Below are 24,684 nucleotides of genomic sequence, written 5' to 3'. Positions count from 1 at the left end.
GTTATGTTGAAATACAAAGGAATTTTTTTTTAAACTGACGGCTCCAGAACAAATGCTAACTGAGAAAGGGCATAAACACAAACAGAAGACAAAAGAAAGTTAAAAGACAAATGGTTTTTTACTTGTTTGCAGCGTGCTAGAAAATAGAGGAATGGTTGATAGGTGATGCTTGTCCGCCAAATATTTGCCTTCTTACCTAGAAACTTTGGGGATTTAAAAAAATCCACCAAAACCCACCAAACCATACAAGATACACCTAGAGCATCCACAGGCACATTGACAGCTTGTAGATCTCTGCACAGAAATCTCCAGTGTGGTTTGCAAACCAGGATGCATTTCCCACCCCTGGGGAAATGATACCAGCCCAAAAGGCAAGAGCAAGGGCACAAACTGAATAAAGCATGGAAAGGCAGGTACAGCCATTGCCAGAGGACTGTGAAAAAGGAGGGTGGTAAATGGCCAAAGAGGTGGCTCAAGTAGGCCGGCACTATCAAACAGCTGTGAGAATGAAGACACCTTTCTCATGAGGCTGCTGAATGCTGGAACAGCCCCACAGAGGTTTGGGCATCTCCATGCTTCACCATTTTGTAAAGTTAAAAAGGATGAAGGCCTCACAAACCTCACTGAACTTTAAAGTCAACCCAGCTTTGACCAGCAGGTTGGACCAGATGACATGCAGGAATCTCTTCCACCCAAAATTATCCTGATTCTACAATTAACAGTAGAAACAGAGTTCCATTATTGAGCAAAGGCCCCAGGAAAGGAAGAGGCAGCCATGACTGTGGCTCGATGAGGGACAACTTAATGGCAATGACACCACCTTCACTCCTGGTCTGTGAACTGCTTAACCCTCCACCACTACCTGCTCTCCATTCCAATTTTACTCAAGAGTGTTCTTACTACATACCTGACCCAGACACCTTGTTCCCCACTTCAGCCACCTCCTCTCTAACTGCTCCCCAGAAACACTGCAGGGACAATCCTGCCACCCATCCCCTTGGATGTAAAAACTAGTTTTTGATCAAGGGAAGGAAGTGCACGAGAACTAGAATGAAACAAACTACCATTAAAATATGGTTGGAACAATCTTTCTTTTTCCCCCAAAAAACCCCAAACACAAATAGGATATGGGCTCTTTTACTGTAAGCTGTATGCCTCGCCTTAGTAGTAATTTTTCACGTTCTAAAACATCACAGAGTTATCACAGAATGGTCTGGGTTGCAAGGGACCTTTATAGATCATTTTTTGTCCAACTCCCCTGCCACAGGCAGAGATATCTTGCAGCAGATGTTGGTTAGTACCAACTTGGTTGACTTTTGTTCTAAAAAATCTCAGGTAAGACTTCCCCTCCCCAAGGAAACCTGCTCTTAACGCTGAGAAAAAAAGTCTCAGGAACTGTGAACAGTATCATTGCTGCCACTGAAAAAGATGCAGGCAGACACATCACCAAGTGGAAAAGCTCTTTGTTCCTTTGGGAGAGCTCTTACGGTCACATCTTGCTAGAGATGTTCACTTTGACCCCTGAGCTGGCTCACTGTTACATTTTACCAGTTTAGCATCTCCAGGTTACTCAACTTTTCTCACCAATCTTTTAAAGAAAGCAAATGTTCAAGTATTTTGTGTCCTGAACTAGACTCTGCTGATCAAGATCATCTACTAATACCTCTTTGTATTCCACTCCCTTCTCCCAAGTCATTCCTAAGGTTTAGAAGAAACGGGTACAAAGTATTTGTGTTAGGAGGGTGACATAAATCCAGAATTAAATAACTTCCAGATGAACACGTGATGAGTATGAGGCATACTGGTATGGAAAGCTAGGAAACAAAAGAGTCTTCCATTTGTACACTCAGGACAAGACATGTGAAAAAGGAATCCAGACAGAGGTGGAAAAGACTAGGTAGCATACTGCTGGTATGGACTTCTGACTCAGCGCTGGTATTGCCACTACTTTGGAGGCCCGAAGTTTCCATTTTGTTTATTTTTAAAGTATTGAGCTGTGACTTGCCTGGTCCTCTTAAATCACAGGAAAGACAAAAGCAGATGTTGGGAAGGATGACCGTTTGGATTGAACATATTAGAAGAAAGCTGCAATGCTGATGCAGGAAGAAACGAACACACACAACCTACAGTAGAGAAAAGAGTGATGCCCACAGAAGCAGCTCGCAGGTAACTCTGCAGACCAAAAGATACGCTGCCTGGTTCGCTACAACTGAAAGACCAAGAAAAAATGAACAGTTTTTTAAGAATAAAGTTTTTCACCTGAAAGTAGAGCCACTTACACGTATCAAAATTCCAGGCAGTGGATGCTTACGAGCACAGTAATTGGAAAGAAAAACAAGGGCTAAAAGCAGGCTAAGAGAAATTTACTTGCATCAGTTCAGCAAAAAATGTAGTTTCTTTATGAAGGGCTTTCTTTGTAGAAATAGCGTAATCCTAAGCTTAGCAACCCCTTTATAAGGAACTAGATGTTTTCACTGAAAATAGAAGCTGACAGTCCACCTCTGTTCTTACAGAAATATTATTTTAACCTAAAGAATTCCATAAAAACTAGCAGATAGCTTAGCATTTTTAAAAGGCTGCCTTTTAAAATTTTAAATGGACAAATATTTCAGTACAAAGCATTTTAATTTTTCATCTAAGAGAACAGAACAGTCAGTGAGACGAGACTTAAATCAGATACCTGACTTTTTTCACCCCCCGCTTTAAGTGCTGACGTGTTTCTTGGAGAAGAAAGTACATGAACGACTGAATGCAAAATCTACATAAAAAGAGGTCACCCATAATATTGTTTGGAATGTCACACACAGACCCATAGTCTTTGTTCCATGCAAAGTATATTATATTAAATGTTAAACGGACATTTAATATAGAGAATTCTAAAGAGCTTCTTGTTTTGCAGTAAAAAGGGAAACGTGCACTAAGAGGCTGAACTGTGACAAGTGCAGAATAGTATCAATAATCCCATTATAACACCTGATTTGCCAAACTTGTCTCTACAAGTTATTCTAAAATTCACAATAGCGTTCTTAACCATTTATGAAATGGAGCAGATCATGTCTTTGTAGCATTCACAGCCACTGATTCTCCATGCTTTGTTGGAAAGAATGGCATGAATAGCTACCAAGTCTTACACTTCATTTTCTTCAACTTCTTATTGATATCCTGGTGTTTTGAATGGTGTTTGACTATAGGAGAATATAATACAAAGGTAGTATAAAGCAGGTGTTTTCTTTCTGGAACCAGTAAGTTCTGTTGATGTATTATGCAGGATCACAGCTTAACGGACCAAACCAGGTCATCAATATGCATGATCTCCACATCGAGCAGTGACCAGGAAGCGGGTATGGATCCTCTCCTGAAAACTGGAAAGCCTGTCAAGCTGAGATTTAAGACAAAAATAGTACAGGCTCCAGGTGCATCTGAAATCATGTGCATACACACAACGCACACCAAATATAAGATTTTTCAGGAAAATGGCAAGGGATAAAGACCCTTATGGAGTGTGATTACTCATTGATGAATACATACTTCCCATAATCTAGATAGAAAAACAGGTTTTTCTTAGTTCTGTACCTTAACTGAATGAACCTAAGCCTCTCTTAGGGATCATCACAGATCATCCAGAAGAAATATCGTAAACTGAATGATGGCATAGAATAAAGAGAACTTATTTTGCCAAGGAGATATATGAAATAAACTTTTTTCCTGCTAGAAATCTGCCTTCCAGAAAAATGTTTTTGGAGCTATTACTAATTGCAGGACACTTCTAGAAAGTAAAACATGAGATGGTTCTTATAAATTATAAGGTTATTTTTTAAACAGAAAATGAAAGCATACAGCAAGACAACTATTTAACTTTTGTTTAGACAAAGATTATTAAATTCTTAAACTGGAAGGTGGAGATGCCTTATACATCAATGATTTTAATCCAATTAAGTTGTGTAAGCAGAGAAAGTCTCAAACAAAGATATGCAACAATTCTGTCCAGCTCTTAAAAAGGGATTAATCACTCCAAAATAAGAAAAACAAGCAAAACTAACAACAATCAAAAATTTGGACAGACTGGGAAAAATTCATTTGTCAGATAAATAAACAAAAGCCACAATTCGTGTACAAGGCTTTAAGAAAAAAAATATATATGCAAAGTGGAAAAAGAGGAGATGGAGGCTACCGAGAAATTCAGACTGGGGAGGGGAAATTCTGTTGGCTAATGGAGTGATGGACAATGAACTGGCATTAGCAGCAATACTAGGCCCACTATCAGGTGCAGAGATTAAATTTATAAATGGACTTTGAAAAAGCAAACATGATCAATATTCTGTATTTGGAAAGCAGCAGTTTCCTTATGTTTCTAACATAAACAAGCGTATTAGTACCACAGAGAATGTGTGACATTAATGAGGAAAGACCTTCTAATCAACATACCCATACACCTCACATTTTAAAAGAGAAAACAGTTGACCCACTGATGTTCATTTTTATAAATGCTGGAATATCAGGACAAGATAAATGTGCATGGAGATGCTCTTTCTCATATAAGAAACAGCCATTTAATTAACATTTAGACCAACTGGATTCTGCCTTTTGCAAAAATAAAACAGGTAATATTTTCATGAGAACCACTCGGACATTTCCCACCATTTTTTCCAGGTGATTCATAGATCAGTGTGTCATAGCAAATGGAGTCATAGGTCAGCATTTGAACACTGCCAAACTGTTATGCATTGGCAAGGTAGATGCAACACATTTTCATGAAGTATCTAATGAATTTTTAATTTAAAACCAACATTAGATACCAGTAACTAAGACCTCAAAACACAACAGTCAAAAGAATCATTGATGTAAGCCATGTTCAGCTGAGTTTTCCAAGCACCTGCACAAGGCCCTCTTAGTATTCTGTGCTTTCATCAACTAAACACAACAAAAATAAGCAAAGGAGTAACTAACCAAGAGGACAAAATAGTCCCCAAAAATAATCTGAGTCACTAGGTAAACTAGGGAAGTTGAAACAAAATGCGTTCTCATACAGTTCTTCAGGCTTGCATCAAGCCATGTGCTTCAGGAGTAAGAGATGTCCACAGACAGGACCGCTGGAGCTGGAAGGTAGAAAGTGAGAACTCCCACCGGTTGCCCTGTGCTTCAAGTGCCCCGTGGTGACATGGGTGTCAACCAATGACAACATCGCCCAGAAAGCATCAACTGCTTGTGAAGGTCTACATCCTTCCTGGTTTCTGGGGTTAGGAACATACTTTTTTTCCACTTGTTTTTTCCTCCCAGAAACCTGCTCAGGTTTTTATATTTTTATTCACAAAGCAGGAAGAAATCTACAGAAAGCAGCACAGTATGTTTAGAAGCAAACCTGCCTGACACGGTTTTCTATCACAGATCGTATCAACAGAGCACGATTCCAAAGCGGGAGAAACACAGAAGCCTCACAGCCCCAAAGTACACATGAGGGAATATCACTGTGCAGGAATTGACCTGAACAGCTCCGGCACTTTTGCATTTGGATCCACAGGTTTCTTGAATCTGACTTTCCCCCCTCCCCCAAGTAGCTGTGCCAACAAGGCTTAAGGGAGTAACATCCAAAAAAAAGTCAGGTGAAGCTTCAGCGGGTCCTCTGACTTTTCCTACAGAAACTCCTACAACTGGCAAGGCAGAAAATTCAATTTGGACCTTGGATTTCAGTAGGTGTTCCTGTACAGACAGGTAAAAACTGGACTCTCCTAGGCCAAAGAGGTGCCATATTCACACAGCCACTATGGGAAAGCACTGAAGCTGGATAAAGCCCATGCAGAAAGTGTCCCTCCAGGCTCTGACAGTGAGGCCACAGCTCTGGCTGGGAGGAAAACATTCCCCAGCACCGGTGGGCAAAAATGTGGTCTTCAGATTCAGTTAAGAAAACACTGCAAGATTAATAAAATGCTGTGCAATACTACTGATAAAATAGAAGGAAGCCACCTCAAACCTATTAACATACTTTTGAGTAATGCACATGGACTATCTCGGCCCTGCGGGGCCACCTCATGCAGCCAGCATGAGCTGGGCTGGATGAGGCTTTCTAAAAAGATCTCAGTCAGTACAGTAGAGATACTGAAAGTCTCAAGAGAAGGATTATATGGACAAAATTCAAAAATTTAAAGATTTCTGTTTTTTAAGAATTTTTTGTCTGTCTTAAAATAGCAATGATAAAGCTAACACCTGCAAGACATGCAGTAAGCTCCTCCATGGAAAAATACTTTACACTGGGTTTTCCCCAGTGTCTCCTTCAGAAAATTTGAAAATACAATACACACAGAGACAAATTTCAAAGCAATTTGCTGTCTTCCAAAATTAACTGCAATCAAGTACATCCAGATATAGCAATCATTCACCTCACTGCCCAATATGGAAATTTCTGCATAGTTTACTAATTTACTACAAGCAGAAGTTTCTCTGCAGAGAAACCATGGAATACCCAACTTTCTTTTCTATAAGCCTGAGAAAAAAACCAGTTTCTGTCTGTCTGTTAATTGACATCTAAACCCCTCCTCAGGTGATCTGGGGTACTGAGGTCAAAGCTCTTAATTCCCTAAAAGATGAAGTATGCCTAAGTCTTAAAAATACATCTTCTCCACCCCAAAAGGTCATTTCACAGGTATTTTTTAAATTACTGCTTGATTACAAAGGTCATTGACAAACTAAAACCAAGATACATCTCTTAAATGTTACAGAAATACTCTAGAGGAGATTTACTGCAGCAGTAAACCTAATTATCATCCTCAAGTCCATCCGGTAACGAAACAGGCTGCTGACGGTCACCCTACAGCTGCTTCTTGTTTGTCCCCAAGCCAGGGACCCACCCGTAGAGTCTACAGTCTCTCCCTGCTCTTCATAAGGCTACAGTAACCTTCTGTATCCTTTGGGCTGAAAAAAATAGAAAACCCACATTCTGGCCAGACTACAGGGCATGAAGTAATAGAAAGTTGCTTGTCGGAGATTCAAGGCAGGTACCTCAAGTTTTCTTTACTGACGCCCCAGGGTTAGCTAGGTGCCAAGTCGGGGAACACTTCATTTCACCCCAATTTTTTTTTTATTATTTTTTTTATTATTATTCCAAACCTGTTGTAAGGTTGTGTTTACCAAACTGCAGTTGTTTTAGTTGTTTTGCCACGCAGGATTTCTGAATTAATCCAGGTAACTTGCGTTCGATACTGAAACGGCTGCATTTACAGAACTCACTAGCATGGTCCCGAAGCCTCACAGACATTGCTGCTCCTGCGTAGTGTCTGCCACCCTCCTGCTTTCACAGTCAATACTGCACCATTGCAATAAAGGAATGTATTTTCACAAAAGGAGCACTTTTCCTAGCACCTGACCTTTCTTTCTTGAAAGGTTCTAATTTTACTACAAGTACAACAATTTGATTTTCAATAAAGTTGTCTGCAATCTACTGAAGCACACCTCACTTCTTCCTAATATGCCAGCACAGGTACTTTGCAAGTACATACTTGTACAGGGCTCCTCCTCTATAAACCTCAAAACATTTTACAAGGCAAAGGAGGAAAAATAATTGCGATTCTATTCCTGAAGCAGAAGTTGCATTTATTGCCAAAGACTTCTATTTTTTTAAAAAAAATTAAAAGTATTGAAAAGACCAGGGATCTAGTTCCCGTTCCATCAGAGCCACCCATATTATGTTGGCTAGAATTCACTTAATTTCTCACTAGGGAAATAGTATCACCTTTCCAGTCTTCAGAGTAGAAGGATAAATCCATTAACATTTGCAAAGCATTGGACTACAGGGTAAAGAACAGCAAAGAAAAACCAAAAGCCACAGCACAAGTTAGTAAAACAAGGCAGGGGGAAAATCACTTGATTTTAACCGTCTGAATTTTAATCCACTGAAAAATTTTTAAAAAGGCCACTTTATCGTAAGTAAAGCAAATCCCTGTCAGAAGATGGTAGAAGAAATGGTCAGCTCCTATCTTCTGATTTTAAGCAATGGAAAACCAATACAGTAAGGAAAAAAAAAAAAAAGAAGCAACTATTTGGGCACTGCAGGCCGTAAATATTTAGTTATGTAAAATAAATTATATTTATTATATGTGTTTGTATATAAGCTATACACATACACACATACTATATATGCACAAAAAATGCTATTGCAATTTTCTAGAAAACAGGTATTCACATATTTCTGATATCTTGAAAGAAGGTTTTTTCAAGTCTGGTGGGACACGGGGTGAGGAAAGCTGGTAAAGGTAATCATACTATCTGCTTACATCCACCTTTCCTCTTGCCTTTAGTGCTCGTCTCTCCCCTCTATCTCCTTTCCCTTTGGCATTCATTTTACCTTATTTTAAGGCTCCTCTCCTGATCACTGTCATAAATAACACCAAAAGATGCTGCACTTCACTCATAGCTGCCAAGAGGAATGTGTGGATAGAAACAATACTACCTTTTATTTGCTCCATATTTTAAAATGTTTTAAACGTATCATGTTTCTCATTGCCACTGACACAGCAATCGACACCAAGTGACCTGTCCACTCTCTCCAGATCACAGATAACATAGCTATTTTTACCAAGCAGGCATATCTCTTCAGGGTTAATTGGCCTTCCAGAAAAAAATGGACAGGGAAAAACATCATAACAATTAGCACCTTTTTAAAAAATCTGAACAGAAACTTGTACTTGCACTTTAGTTCAAATTTAAAGCTCCTTATGGGCATCTCACAGAATGGACTTTCCTACCTTTTTTCTATGTTATCAATGCCTTCAGCTGAGGTACTACAGTCAGCAACTAATTAGCATGCACTGAAATGAGCAGCAGGTTTCACAGCTCAGGCTCTTTAGGGTTACTCTCAACCTCACAGAGGCAGGCCACACTGACTGCCTAGAGACACTTTTTACTCTGAAACAATGGTAGCTAAATGTCGAGCAAAAACAAAGCATGACAAAACATGACAAGGAAGGTCACCTACATGTTCCCTGCAAACAACACAGACTGTGAAAGACTGCTGCTGAGTTTAAAGTGTGAATTAATAATAAAAAATTCAGCAGAGATGTACTTAGGATCTGAAAAAAAATCCCACAAACATTTTACCTAATTAATATGCTAGGTAAAAGTCTTTTACTAGATAGCAGCAAAAGCACACGTTGACTAAATCCACCTAGTAAGAGTGTTCTAAGCCACTGATTTCAACTACCTTATTCATTGTGATAGCTAATAATAATACAAAATTGCAATATAAATACTATTAGTTGGAATACTGTTAATGGGAAATGAGAGCCTTTCTACAGTCTCAATTCTGAATATTAAGGGAATTCTAAGCGTATATTAAATAATGCTGTACTGAAAATACAAGTGAAACAGCCCAGTGCATCTCCACAACAGATCTAGAAAGGACTGCAGAACTGCAGTACCAGGGCTGATACATCAGATACTTCTCCCATTTATACCACGGCACAGCCTAGAAAAGCTGGTAAAGAACCTGCTGGAGGCAAACAATAAGCAAAAAAACAGCCCCCAAAAAACTTTGACAGCAACAGGTACAATAGGGTGAAAAGACTCATTAAAACAACTCCCTTGATAAAATAAGACATAGGGCAATTTACATATGGATCCTGTAATTCATCACATACATTCAAGCCACTTACCATGTAATTAGGGATAAATTATAAACACTGAACCATGGTATTTCACTAGCGTTTGTGCAGGTTCTCCTTCTCCAAACAAAAGCACTCTGTGTATAGAAACTTGGCACCCAAGTGCACTGCATCAGCGGACAATTTTTTAAAACCAACAAAGTATTCATTTCTGGGAAACTTATTTTCACTGTCCACCCTTACTTTTTTTTTTTTTTAAACTTGCCAAAAAAGTCCTAAGTTAGAATATTTTGAGTTCCCCAAGGTGACAAAAGGCATTTGGACAGAATCTGTGAAGAGATTTAGAAATCTTGCTTCAGAAACTAACTACTGAGAAATTCCAGTTCCCTTTATAACTGGTTTAAAAGGAATATCCCACTGTTGGTGAATACAACTTCACATTTATTTTGATTGCACTGTCTCTTAGCAAAAGGCTTTATGTGAAATTTTATTACCATCTCAAAAACAGAAATCCTTTTACAGGCCCAAGAAGAAACATCCAGCATTGTTCCTGAACTGTACACTTATCAGCAAACCAAGGAAGCGATCCCACAAGACTTCATTCATATAAGCAGCCATTCAGTGAATCTCAAACGATGCAGCTGTATGGCTGGAAAGTTGGGTTTTTCAAATGCAAGTATCTGAAAGCCTCCGTTGTTAAGACGGAGCCTTCCGAAACTGAGAATGTAATTATTTTTCCAACTTAGCAAGACTATTCCCTAAATGCGGCGACCGCTGTAAGTGTCTCTGCATATAAAAAACATTCCCAGTGTAGAAGGGATAAATGTTTTTAAGAACTGATCTTAAATTCTCTACAGTGTCATTACAAAGTCACTAAATACATACTTTTAATCAAAGTTTCATGAGGCTTATATTGATTCTGTCACTGAAAACCTGATATATTTAATCAAATTCAGTGCAACTGCCAACGTAATCAATGTATGCTAATGTAAATTCATGTACAATGAAAGAATTGGAGCACCAGTAACTGCAGGCCCTTATAGCACTACTGTGAGCCTTTGGATTAAATTCAGCACAAATTTCATTTGATTTGCAAAGTGTTTTCTACTGAGTTTTGGGCTTGAGACAACACACAGGAAATCTAGGACTAGAAAATGTTCACATCGCAGATACAGAAATCCTCTTTCATAAACTGACAGTAAAGTCTGGCCCACAGAAAACGTTTGTTCTGTATATACTTGTGGGTGATGCAGCACTGATGACTAAAAGGATGCTTAACACAACAGCCTACAAACTACATTTGGAAACATCCTAGCGACAGCTTGTGTTTTCACATTTCACTGCTGTCACTGCCCCAACATCAACAATTGTAACGTCAGGCACATCTCCAGTTGTATTTTACCATATACTGAGCTCCACAAGCTCCCTTACTTATATTTTATTCTGCCTTTAATCTATTTTAAAATAAATTTATTATTTTGAATCTGTTGTACTTGAACTTAAGCGCCAAGAGCCTTTACTGTAAATTTTGCAGGCAGCTGCCCCTTATTAGATGCTTTCTAATTTTGGAACAAGGGAGAAAAATCAATCCTCCCTCCTTTCTCACAAACAAATCAAAATTCATTCCACTTCCTATCACAAGCAGGAGGCCAAATCTGGCTGCTTTTATTTCACATGAATAGGAAGCTGCTCTCACTGAAGAATGTGAACGCAGATTTATTTTGGACTGAGTATGTCAGAAAACATTTCCTCTCCCTCTAATTGACCTGATTTTACTTTTTACACAGGTTTCACACTAACTTCTGAGAAACTCTCAAAGAGTTGATTGACTTTATAACAATTTGGAAAAAAACGTTAAAAATGTCTTCTGCACTCAAGAACTTCCTCTAGTCAAAATGTCCATGAAAGCACAGAATGGGCCCAAGTCCTGCATAGGCCAAAAGCTGCCCAATTCAGAACTTCAACAGATACTTTCATAGTAAGTAACTTATGGAAAGGATAAACAAAAAAACCACACTGTGGACAATTTGCTAATGAGTAAATTATATCAAGAGAACAATGCCATAGACAATAAAATTATTCCAGAACCTACCTGTGCATATTCTTTCTCAATTGAAGCTCTTTTCTGACTGAATGCTCTGAAAGAGGGGGAAAAAAACATAATCTGTTAATACATACAGCAAAGCACTATAAATTCAATAATTTACTTTAAAGTATTTTCTGCTACACAGTCTTTATAGTTAAATGAGCAACAAAAAAAGCAAACTTGTTTGACAACTGTGTATCAGTAGCCTAGCAACTAGCACATGTGGACTTCACATATGTGATGTTCAAATTTCCAAGTTTTATTGGACAAATTCAGTTCCCAGGACTACCAGTGTAAACACAGTTTACTTCATTAAAGGCTCATCAGCTTTCCACTGGTATAGCCCAGGGAAGAATTTGGTAGCACAGAACAGAATTCGGCTTTATGCATCTAGGCGGACTTACTTATTTTTTTCTGTTCTTTTTTTCTCCCCAAAATAATAATGAAAAAGTCCAGTTTCCTCAACAGCAACTGAACACACCTGATTTAGTTGCAGTCAGAAGACTAACAGCCTCTCTTTAAACCCATGCTGCCCCACAGCAATATCCTGATTTACCCATTAATGCAGCTCTATCACATTAGACCCACTGAACTCCATGCCAATCATAGCACGTCATTCCACACTAACATCAGGGCTGTACTCGCATGTACAGGCTCACGATGAACCATCTCAACCTATTATCAAATAGAGGGTTTCAACACTAGCACCGTTGTAACAGGAAGAAGGTTCAAATACCTAGATGTGTCAAAGCTCCTGCTTCAATAGCTTAAGCTATTCTGTCTGGCCTTTGAACAGTCAAAGCAGAGTCATTTTCTTCAAGATGTACTAAAAACCACAAAGCTTAAGGCTACGCCATCAGCAAAAGAAAATCTAATTCTATTTAAATTAGTTACACAATAATTATGGTGACATGTTAATAAAAAAATCCTCAGGAACATCCTATAATAAGGTTAACTCAATAAAAACAAACAAAAGGAGCTCTGAACAGGCTTTTTCTACTCCTGTCTACTCCATTTCACCCATGAAGAGTATCCACATGCTGATAGGGTATTACGGGCTCGGTTGCCCCAATGAGATGTAAAACAAAAGTCTAAATGCATCACAATTGCTTAAAATTCTTTCCAGATTAATGATAGCCCTGAAGATCTGGCCATATTCCAACTCCAATAATCACATCCCATCTTCTTAAATCCCCCTCGTGTAGCTCAGGTGGATGCACAGGGCTGCATGACCGTGCGATATGAAACAATTCTGTGAATAGGTAAAGCTGTCTGAGATGCTTGTAAATGAATCTACTTTGTAAAGCATTCAAGGTATTTCATCTAATATTACAAAGCAATTTATTTTCGGCTCTCCTGCTTCAAAGTCCAATATTGCAGCAGTTTAGTAAACATCTAAAAACCACAGTTTCCTTCTAGAAGAACTTATTTTTCTTTTGAAAGTATAAGTAACTGCAGAAATAACTACTAGGAATAACTGAAACGCTTTATCAATACTGGAAAGGTAAAAGAAAACAAGTGTCTCTCTGCAACATAGATCTGGGAAGACTTTAGGCAAAGGCAGTTATTTTCCAGTTCTAAAGCTAATCTTATTTGAAAACATAACATCAGAGCGAAGTGTTAAGGATACTCAGTTTACACAAAACCTAGATATGGAGCTGGGTATTTCACCATGAGGTCTTTTTTCCCCATACAAAACAAATTCCACTTAAACTAATTGCGTAACAACAATTGCGACAAGCTGGAAGCCTAAGATAGCCCCTAAAAACCTTCTACATTAAAAGGTTTACACTAGAGAAGAAAAACAAAAGCATTCAACTGGCCCTAGTGTAGAATTACAAAATACCATGCAAATCAAATTTACTTGCAGAACCAACAGAAATCTTGGACTTGGAATGACTGCAAGCTCCAGCATGAAGAAAATGTATTGTACAGTAGCACCTCCATAAACTAGAAACATTTCAGAGCAGGTTTAGATTTTGTTCTGTATTTTAAATGGAGTTTTTACAAAAAAGTTGGCAATAAAGCATGTAATTCAATTTATGTAATACTTAAATTTGTGTTTCATCTATGTTTTGCTGAATGACAAAAATGGTAAGTACTGACAGACTGGCAGGATCAGGCATCTGCATTCCTTGAATCTGGTGTTCTCTGCTGCTTTGTGGCTGCATTTCCCTTGATTAGTCAAACACAAAGCTGTTTTTAACCTCAGGACAGTTTATACCAGAATCCTTTTGTGACAACCATAAATATATTACAAAACATGACAAAATATGAGACTGAAGTAGCCAAATTTCCCAGGAGAAAAACACTGTGTGAGTGTGTGTGTGTGCGCGCGCGCGCGCAGAGTCTGACTAAAAAACGCATCATCATTTCTTAACTTGGAAAACCTGGAAACTTTCATGTGTGTATCTTGATTTGATGTGCAAAGCTGGGATAGTCTTGACATTACCATCATTCAAGATGGAATTTCAAGTTCATTCATATAAGGAAACATTTGGTTCCATAAGCTAATAAAATGTTCTCTTAACTTTTACTGAAAAGTTTTTAAGAAATTAATTCGTATGTCTGCAAAAAAACAGGAACATTATTTAGGGTTTATTTGAACTAGGAAGTATTTTTGAACTAGGAAGTATTAGTATCTGTTATTATATCTTTGTCTCAAATTAAATAAGAGCAGGAAACACCAGAACTGCACATCCGAAAAAGTATCTTAGTTTTTGTTTCTGGACAGTAATTCCTAAATACCATCTCTATCTTGCAAATGTTAATTCATGTGACAGGATTACTCCCTTCGCCCCACTAAACACCATTCAAAAGTATTTAAAGTATTTGACAGTTTAAAAAGAGAGTGAGAAAGAATAAATACAAAGAAATTCAGCAACATTTGGTGTATATAATGATGCTACAACCATTTTCCATTGCAATTATCATACTTGCCACTATCCTCACATTGCAGGGAAATCCTGGCTTCAGTCTCCAAAAAGAGAAAACCAATAAAAACAAAACTACGCTCACCATCAGGACAAGACGTCACCTTTTAAAAGAAATGCTATTTTATTACACCTCTGAAGTGTGACCAGGCACCTGTCTTTAAAAGAGCTTGCTGCTAGGGAAGACTGCTGCAAGTGCGAAGGAAAAGTCATACTCGGGAAAGTTATTTCAATGGTTTCAAACTACACGATTTAACATCAAGAAGCAATGCCGGCCACTCACGGCATTTCCTCACACGCTGCTGCCTACAGCCCCTTCCCATAGCTTACAGCTCTGTATGACCAGAACAAACCTAATCCTGGAGGGATTATGAAGGAATGCTCTTTCCAAAGCACAAACAGCTAGAGAAGCTCTGCAGAGAAGGGTTGTCTTCCTTTGAAATGTCAGCAATTGGCCAAGTCTGGTCAAAAACAGAGCAGTGGAATTACACGGCAGTCGTTCCTACTGTCATTAGGACAGTAAGGACTAAAATTGGGGTTGGAAAGGACTTCTCTTTCAGACTGACAACTACTAAGAATATCTGAAGAGGAGGAAGGTGGAGATTTTTCTGCTGCATACCAGGACTTTGCCCACTTCCACCTTCTTACATTCCTCACCAGGCTTCTGACCTGGGATAACATGCTCCAAGGTGCACCATGAGGGTAAGCTGGTCACTTTGTTTACTGAGGAAGGAAATTCTTTGGTCTTAATTCATACGACTTGATGTGGTAAAACATATCTGGATGAAACGTAATGATCTGTTGTATTACATAAATTAGATTACACAATTTACCTTTCCCTTGAACTCTGTAACACAGTGGAACTGTAAGGGAGCAGAGGAATGAAAACTACACTTACTGCCGTCCCTGCTTTGCCAACACCACTTTTACTAGTGCCAAACCCTCACTTGTCACTGCGACTTCCCAAATGCAAATTCCAGCAACTGCTAAGTATTTAAATGACTCATATCACTTTAAGATAACTGATGTGATGAAATATTGAGATATATTTTTAAGTTTCATTGTAAATATGAACTATGGAGTCAGGTCAGTGGAGAATGATACTTCCAAAAGTCTTCCTATAAAGAAACAGGAGAAACAGATGGGCTCAACTTGGTACATGGATGTCCACTTGGCCTGGAAATGCCTAAAGCTCCCACTTTTATGAAAAATCAGTAGATTAACATTAAAATATACATTAGTTATATAACACAATGCTATATTTGCCAAGATTATCCAGTCATACAAATCTAAGAATGAAAGTCACAGCTTGCACAGTAAGCTAACAGTTAAACACAGTGACACCCTGAAAATCGGAAAGTAAATTACTCTATATTAAAAAAGCTAATTTAATTACATCTAGAGAGCTAAGCAAAAATGCAAACAGATGCTTCATGTATAAGTCTCTTGAATAAAAGAAAGGGCTTTGCTAGGTGAACTGTTTCCATTTAAAGGCTGAGAAATTCAACAATGAGCCAAGCAGGGCCCTGAACCACATTTGGAATGGGTTCCTGCGCAAGATCGTGGTAATGGTAAAAAAATAGTGTATTCATTGCTAAATTTGTACAACTCACCTAGCACTAGCAGTTTGCGTTAATATAATTGGCTGGCTAGGGACATCCAGATATTTTGTTTAGAAATTTTAATTTAAAAAAAAAAAAATCCTTACAATTTATGCAACTATGCAAAGCACCAGACAACGTACAAATTAGCATCACATTCAAAACATTCAAGAATGTTAAAGAAAAACACCTGTTTTAACTGACCTTGACCTAAGAGAGTCCCCAATTGCTACACTAAGAAAAGCAAGGAGCAGCAAATGAGAAAATAATATGCTCAGCTCTACAGAGACTGTATTTCACAGATCAGCAAAACAGAATAACAACATTGACACTTTCAGTACCATCTAGCTGAAAAACTGGGAAGGGGGGGGGGGGGGAATGATTACACATGCACAGGCTGCATGGTGATGGTAACTCTCTAAAACCTTTCTCTAACCCCTTTAATAGAGGCTACTGTAAACCTAACAGAATCAAAACAAAGTCAGTATTGTTTTCTCTTTGCTTTCCCAACCGTGGATCCCCCCAAGACAACAAGAAGTGAAACCCACATTAAGTGATGCAGATGCAGATCAACAGAGTACACCTGTAAAGCCCCAATACAATGAGAAAAGGAATGGGAAAACAAATGGAAGAATAAAAGATTTTCCATTGTTTCTATTTTATGAGGTATTAAGGCAATATCAAAATTCAGTTTAAAAAATAATTCACTCCATCAAAAATTCTTTAATTAAATCTATGTAGGAATTGTAGAGCACATCGCAACTAATTTTAAACTGACTCAATCCAACGCTCAAGGAGGTGAATCAGTGAATCATGAAATACTCCAAAATTTCCAGCTTCCCGAAAGTTGATCAAGAATAATTAATGACATCTAGTACTTATGCCAGTGGAAAATTATGACTTTGCAACTTCTGCTTATAATGAACACCGGTAGCACACACATTCAGTGTGCAACGAGGTCCAAACTAATACTATATTGGTTTTCTTTTTTAAGATGAAAGGATAAACTCACTCGAAAAATCTCCATTAGAAACATTACAACAGACAGCTCTCATTTAAAAAAAAAAATAAAAGGGGGGGGGGGGGGGGGGGGGCACAACCCCAGAAATCTCCAAAGCCATTATTGTGTAAAGTACAATTATACAGATGATTTTATTAATTCTCTTTGTCCCATTCAGAGACAAAAATCACTACTGAACAAGCTAACAATCACCTAACAGTGAATACGTGCATGAACACCATCTTAGCGCTCCCCCCCCTCAAAATACCCCGATCTACCTTTGAAACAAAACCTTGCACACAAGTTAAAATATAGCCTTAAACATCAATACTCTACCTCTCTCCACTGACAGATTTAGAATGCTTTTTACAGTGATGAGATGTATTTATTCTAAGCAAGGGAAATAGATCCTAATACATGAGTAACAGGGGAGGAACCCCGATGGTGAACCACACACATTTGAAATATTTATGTAGAAGGTGGCGTTGAAATTTCCAGCTGCCTGCCCCAGCCCGGCCCGTTGCTCAAGGCCGGTGTGTCCCAGGGGCAGGACTTGGCATTTACCTTTGTTGACCTTCACAATGTTCTTGCCAGCTCATGCCACCCATCTGCCAAGGTCACTCTGAACACGGCCCTGCCTCCAGCCTAACTAGCAGCCCTTCTCCCCCCAGTCTGATACCCTTCTTCAACTTGCTGCGAGCATGCTCCATCCCATCATCCAGGTTGTTACTAAAGTCATTTAACAGTACTGATCCAGTACTGACCTCTGAGGGATACCCAGCTGCCAGCTGGACTTTGCATTGCTCTCCACCACCTGCACTTTGGAAGTAGAGCCAATTTTCCACCCACTTATCAGTCCATACGTCCCTGAAGTGACTGCAAAGGTACTACAAGAGACTGTGTCAAAGACCTCGCTGAAGTCAACATGTACAACATGCACTGCTGTCACCTTGCCCACATTGCCAGCTTTCCCGGAAGGCAACCGGGCACAATTTGCCCTTTGTAAGTCCATGCTGGCTGCTCCAAATCACCTTCTTGCCCTGGAAATGGCTTCTAGGAGGTTTTGCTCCATAATCTTCCCAGGGACTAAAACGCGGCTGACCAGCCTACTATTCCCCAGATCTTCCTTTCAGCAGTCTTTGAAAATCATTATGGCATTTGCCTTTTTCCAGTCATGGGGAACTTCTCCTGATTGCCATAACCTTTCAAAAATTACAGGGAACTATCTCGCCACACCTCTGTAGTCCCAATAAACTCACAGCTCTGCAACTGCACATGCACTTTTATTTCCTGCTGTTTGTTTCCCAGCTGCACAGGCTCATGCACAGGCACCCGTGACAGAATCCCACTCATACTGGGGCGAGCCTCTTCCAGGACACTGTCCCCCAGGCACTTCATTAGACCCAGTGCCTTTGCTTCAGGTTATGGTAACTCCCCCTTAGCAGACCTAGTTTACAGCCTTCCTCACTAGGTCTAGCTGTTGGCCAAGGTGCTTGTGCCCCACTCTGTCAGACTGATCTCATCCCTCCTCAGCAGTCTTTGTTTCAAGGCTCCCACATTTGTAAGATCCAAAGCCCTGCCTGCAACATCAGCTGCACAGCCAGATGCAGACTTGCTGGATGCGTCCTCTCCTGCCCAAGGCCTTCACCTTCACAGGAGGGACCAAGAGCACCAAGGCTCTCCTGCACTTCACACTTGTCCCCAGAATCACACCATCGCTCTTTACATGTTCAAGGTCACCTCTGGTAGCATCCTAGGTGCCTACATGGGATAACAGCACCCATGTTGGATGAGCCTCTGTAGCTGTTCTGCTGTATCCTGGATTTCACTCCCCAGCAAATATACCAAACATACCTCCCAAGATACTAAGTCAGCTGAGCTTATGGATGCTTCTGTTTCCTGTAGGAGGCAGGATCACTGCCTGCCTCTGATGGTACGCAGTCTGTTTGCTTCCTTCCGCAGCTCTTCGCTTGGTGGCAACTCGGTCCTTTATCAGAGCACATCTCCCACAAGGGAGACCACAGCTGACCACAGGGAGAGGCACCATGCACACCTTGCAGCCCAAGACCTGGACAGCAGCATCCTGGGGGAATCCCAGCACCCTTCTGGGATCAGGCCCAGCCAGCAGGGGTTATGAAAGGCAGGTCCGGCTTGACTCACCTGATCTCCTGCTATGACAAGGTGACCCAACTGGTGGATGAGGGAAAGGCAGCAGGCGGTGTCTACCCAGACCTCAGCAAAGCCTTTCACACCATCTCCCACAGCATTCTCATACTCTGCGCTGGGTACAATGCTGGCTGCGCCCAGAGCGTGGTGGGGAATGGAGTCACATCCCGCTGGCAGCCGGGCACAGGTGGTGTCCCCAGGGGTCAGTGCTGGGGCAGCCCCGTTTAATGCCCTTACCGATGACCTGGGTGAGGGGATCCAGCGCTCCCTCGGTCGGTTTGCAGAGGACACCAAGCTGGGGGGAGCAACGCCCTGGCCGGTGTCAGCAGCAGCGTGGCCAGCAGGGCCAGGCAGTGCCCGTCCCCCTGTGCTGGGCCCTGGTGCGGCCGCCCCTCGAGCCCTGGGCTCAGCGTTGGGCCCCTCACCCCCAGGCAGACCCGGAGGGGCTGGAGCGTGTCCAGAGCCGGGCAGGGGCTGGGGAAGGGGCTGCGGCACAGCTCTGATGGGGGGGGGGCGGCGGCAGGAGCTGGGGGGGCTCAGCCCAAAGAAAATGGGGCTCAGAGGGGACCTTCTTGCTATTACCAATGTGGGCATCTGTCTCTTCTCCCAGATAACAAGTGACAAGACAAGAGGAAACAGCCTCAAGTTGCGCCAGGCGAGGTTTACATTGGATAGTGGGAAAAATGTCTTCACTGAAAGGGTGGTGAAGCACTGGCACAGGCTGCCCAGGGATGTAGGCAGAATCACCATCCCCAGAGGTGTTTAAAAAACACACAGATGTGGTGCTTAGGGACATGGTTTAGCGATGGACTTGGCAGCGCTGAGTTAATGGTTAGACTTGATGATCTTAAATGTCTTTTCCAACCTTAATGACTATGATTCTGTCCTCTGTCTGGGTTGAGATCTCTGTTGTGTCAGTGTAGTTGCTCCCATTGATGCTCCCGATACCATCATTGCTCAATTTCAAGCAATTCCACATTCTGAGCAGAATCTTTGGCCTACCTTGTATTCCTGCTGTGCCATCTGCTACCTGTTAGCTGTAATCCAGGCTAGCAGCTCTATAGCCACTTTCTAAGTATCTATGGAACAGTTGCTTGACACTCCCTGGTCATTCTGTTGAAGACAAAAAGTTTAAGTACTCCCCTGTCAGGAAACAGCCAAGAGAAGCTGTCTGCTAGAGCCAGCAGCAGTCAGCCCACAGCAGTGGCCAGAAGGTGATCACTGAAGCAGCAGCCTGAAACATGCTGCACCAGCTGCTATGTCAAGTAGCAAATTCTACTGCACTGTTTTGCCATGCTAAGAGAAACCTCACTGGAAGCACATGCACATGTAAGCAAAAGGCACAGCATACCAGAACAAACACCTTAACACTTCAAAGGTACAACAGCTGACGTTTAATAGACAGATAGTTATGTTTGATATGGCCATAGCTGAATGTGCTGGCTTTGGCTGGGGTAGAGTTAATTTTCTTCATAGTAGCTGGTATGGGGCCACATTTTGGATTTGTGCCAAAACAGCAATGTTTTCATTATCAGAGCAGTGCTTACACAGTCAAGGCCTCTTCTGCTCCTCACCCGACCAACAAGTAGGTTGGGTGTACACAAGAGGTTGGGAGGGGATCCAGCCAGGACAGCTGATGCAAACTAGCCAAAGGGATATTCCATACCATATGGCATCATGCTCAGCACATACAGCTGGGGGAAGAAGAAGGAAGGGGGGATGTTCAGAACGATGGTGTTTGTCTTCCCAAGTCACTGCCATGCGTCATGGAGCCCTGCTGCCCTGGGGATGGCTGAGCGCCTGCCTGCCCATGGGAAGCGGTGAATGAATTCCTTGCTTTGCTTTGCTTGTGCACGCAGGTTTTGCTTTACCTATGGAACTGTCTTTATCTCGACCCACAAGTTTTGTCTCTTTTCCTGTTCTGATTCTTTCCCCCATCCCACTGTGAGAGGGAGGGAGTGAGCAGCTGTGTGGGGCTTCATTGCTGGCTGCAGTTAAACCACAACATTGAATTGAAACATTCTTTGTAATTCCGGCTGCCACTACAAAAATCAAAAGGGGAGCAATCCTGAAATACCTGGGAGGAGGGAAGGAGCCAAAACATTTTCCTGTCTTGTAGAAAAGCAGGATTTCTTTAGGAACGCCAAAGTTCTTGTTTGGAGGTTTAATTCACTGCTTTTATCTGGATGCCTCATCCCAGTTTCCCCAGTAACATGAAAAATGCACCACAATGAATCAATATCATATAAGCAAACAAATTCTTTTACCTGATTTTTAATTTAAGGACAGGTGTGTTACTAACAAAGGCACAGCTGAATTCAAAAGTACTTCACTAACATAAATCACCGTAGCTGAGTTTAGGCCAGTGGTTGGCAATAAATGCTGAGATAACAGGGCACCCTAGCAGCTGCATGCCTAATTAGGTACTTCAGGAACATCCGTATATGCAGGGACAGACTGCATTAATATTCCCTTTCTGTGTCCAGCACAGACAAAAGACAACATACCTGGAGCAATAATTAATCTACAGAAATTATTCATCATGACAAGGCTCTCAAAAGCTGCATGTAATAGGCTCCTCTTTGTGTTTTTCAGTTTACACTAAATGGAATTACCACTACCGAAGCACTTTAAAAGACATGCCTAAAATTCTGAGTGTCTGAAGGATAAATTACTTTACAGAAAAGCATTGACTTCTAACGTTATCTATATACAGACTTCAGAAGCCGGAGCACAGCACCACAGATTATTAAAATTAGAAACATACTTCTAATAGGTAGTGGTCTCCTGTTAGCTCCTTTCCACCAGGTAAATGCACATGTGGTTGTTCAAAGAAAAGAGCAAGCAATGCGCCACTTCAAAGAGACAATTTAAAACACTACATACAACAGAGGCACAACCATCAGAAGCAATTTTCATCACGAAATACCCACAGCTTCAAATTCAGACACTTTTGTAGGTTGGGGAGTTCACATAATTACACAAAAGACTGGCTTTCCCTTTCCCAAGCAAAACTCCTCTGAACACAGAAAATGCTACCGTCTTAAGGCAATGCAATAGTCTTGCCTGGAATACAGTAACAGAACTGTTTCACTACCTATATCATCTAAAAAAATCACCATCAGCTTCGTGATTCAACACGAGTATCTGACAGACAACTGGAAAGCTCTCTAAGATTCTTCAGGTTTATATAAAGTTCAAACATAGCATTAGCAGGGGAAAAAAGTATCAGAAGATAATAACCCTCCTTTCCCTCACCACCTAGCTAAAGGTAAGCTGAAGCAAGTTCACAGCTGTTGTACTTTCAAAGTTCCATGTACTAAACAGAAGATCAAAACGAGTGCAGCAGGAAAGGGTTAAGTGGCCTTACAGAGTGAATTCTGAACTTTTATAATGACTGAAATTATACCAGCATTAATTTAGGGGTAAGGCTTTGTGCTGCCAGTGAAAATGGCAGCGCAGTCCTCTTTCCTCAACCACATTTCCCTTGAGCCAGCCCTAATAGTTAATGCAGCTGCAAAGTCACCAGGCTACCTGCTTTTCAAATAAAGAACTGTAACTTGAAAATTCATACAGCACCGGTTGTTTTTTGTGATTTCTCTTCAATTTTATGGTGCTCCTTTTATTTATAACTTATCCGAAAATCACAAAAGACTGATCCATTGATGAACATCAAAAAAAGGCATTTTCAAAATGCCAACATACAAAAAATCGAGACAGTACTATTAGCGGCTATGTACAGCTTATTTTAATCTTATCTAGCCACAGCACGTTTCCTGGCACAAATTCTACTTGCCCAAAATGTCTACACTGATCACTGAACACCACTAAGGATATTTTACTTAGGCATCAAAAAATTAACCAAGGATAAAGCATGCAGACATAATTCTACAGCAAAGCTTTTATCGTGACAGTCTGCTTTTTCAAACTAAGCTTGTGCCAACACTTCCATTCACTATTGCTATTATTGTAGCATCACAAATAAAAGTATCTCTTCAAAAAAAATCTGTTAAGTCTAACACAAATTTAACTTCTATATTAACAGTCAGCTATAAATACATAAAAAACAAAGCAAGTGACTTAGAAAGCAGCAAGGTTCAGAGCAAGACAGGCATGGTGCCTGTCCCAAGGGTCACAGGCAGGCCCATACACCTGGTACAAATCTGATGGTTCCTCTGGTCGTGGTCCACACTGGCTGAACCTCTGACAGCTCTGATCTAGATGCTCTATATCCAGCAGACCTGCCAGCTTTGAGAATAGGGCAAAGGAGCTTATCTATGTGCATCCATCTAGCCATGCTCAACTGTCTTGAGAAAGCAAGGATAAACCTGTCTGAAGTACTCTCTTCTAGTCAGTGGAAAAGTTTTCTTATCCAAGCAGGCTAATGGGACATTTCCTCCCTGAATCAGCCCGGGAAAGGGCAGAGGTACAGACAACCCCACAAGGAAGCAGTTCAAAGGTTCTTTAGGCAAAATAGGGCATAAAGTTCCTCTTCCAGCACACATAGACAAGATGAAGTTTCACCTTAATCAGAACATGCAAAAGAATCAACTCCTTTATTACAACTTTTTCTACTGTCAGACCACCTGAAAGTCACTGGCAACCAAAGATATCTCACCAGGGAGGAGACTGCCTCCAGTCACTTTCTGTCTAGCTGGATTCAATTTAAACACCCCTGTATTTCAGTCAAACTAATGTTGCCTCTCTAAGACTACAACTTACGCCCTTGCTCTTGTAAAAAGGCAACTGAAGAAATTAAGGAAGTTGTAAGCAAGTAGAAAGACACTTTCATTTAAGACCATTCTCTCCACTGTAACAGAGTATGTTAGCTTCGTTTTCAGCCACTCCAAGAAAAATAAAAATAATCAGACGCTATGTTACAGCAAATAATAGCCTTTCAGTTTGATTTTAAAAATAACAAACTCTCTTTACTGTTCAATGATTTTGTATCATCTGAATGAAACAGTTCTCTTCCTAGAAAGGTGGCTGTTCTACACGCACACTGTTACCTTCCAGATTTATCTGATAAAGAATAAGCAGTTCACCAGGATTTTTATCAATGAGCCGAAGTCTGGATCCTTTGGTGTGCACACACTTCCTATTCCATGTGAGGTTTGAATAGTATAAGCACTACTATTGTTGCTTTTCCAGCTGAAGACTTTGGAACACCTATTAAATAAATTCTAGAATAAATGACTGTGTTGAGCATTTAATAGCACAGTTCAAACACAGTTTTGCTACTTGATTTTGGGCTGGCTTTACTTGACTGGTCTCCAGCTGAACTTGCTGACTCATATATTAGTGCAAG

At 40.6% G+C, this 24,684-nt stretch overlaps 1 protein-coding gene across 4 annotated transcripts in view; it reads right to left on the bottom strand.

Annotated features, from left to right (window-relative positions):
- FCHSD2 (FCH and double SH3 domains 2) overlaps positions 1-24,684 on the bottom strand; it is a 162,807-nt gene that overhangs the window by 115,134 nt on the left and 22,989 nt on the right. For all 4 annotated transcript variants that reach the window (XM_037376732.1, XM_037376735.1, XM_037376731.1 and 1 more), the window contains exon 3: positions 11,683-11,728. In XM_037376732.1, coding sequence (XP_037232629.1) covers positions 11,683-11,728 — 46 coding nt within the window. The remainder of the gene's footprint in view (positions 1-11,682; positions 11,729-24,684) is intronic.

The sequence above is a fragment of the Falco rusticolus genome, chromosome 2 (genome assembly GCF_015220075.1).
Source record: "Falco rusticolus isolate bFalRus1 chromosome 2, bFalRus1.pri, whole genome shotgun sequence".
NCBI classification, from domain to species: domain Eukaryota; kingdom Metazoa; phylum Chordata; class Aves; order Falconiformes; family Falconidae; genus Falco; species Falco rusticolus.
Note: the sequence above shows the minus strand (reverse complement) of the source record. Positions and strands in the feature narration are given on the sequence as shown.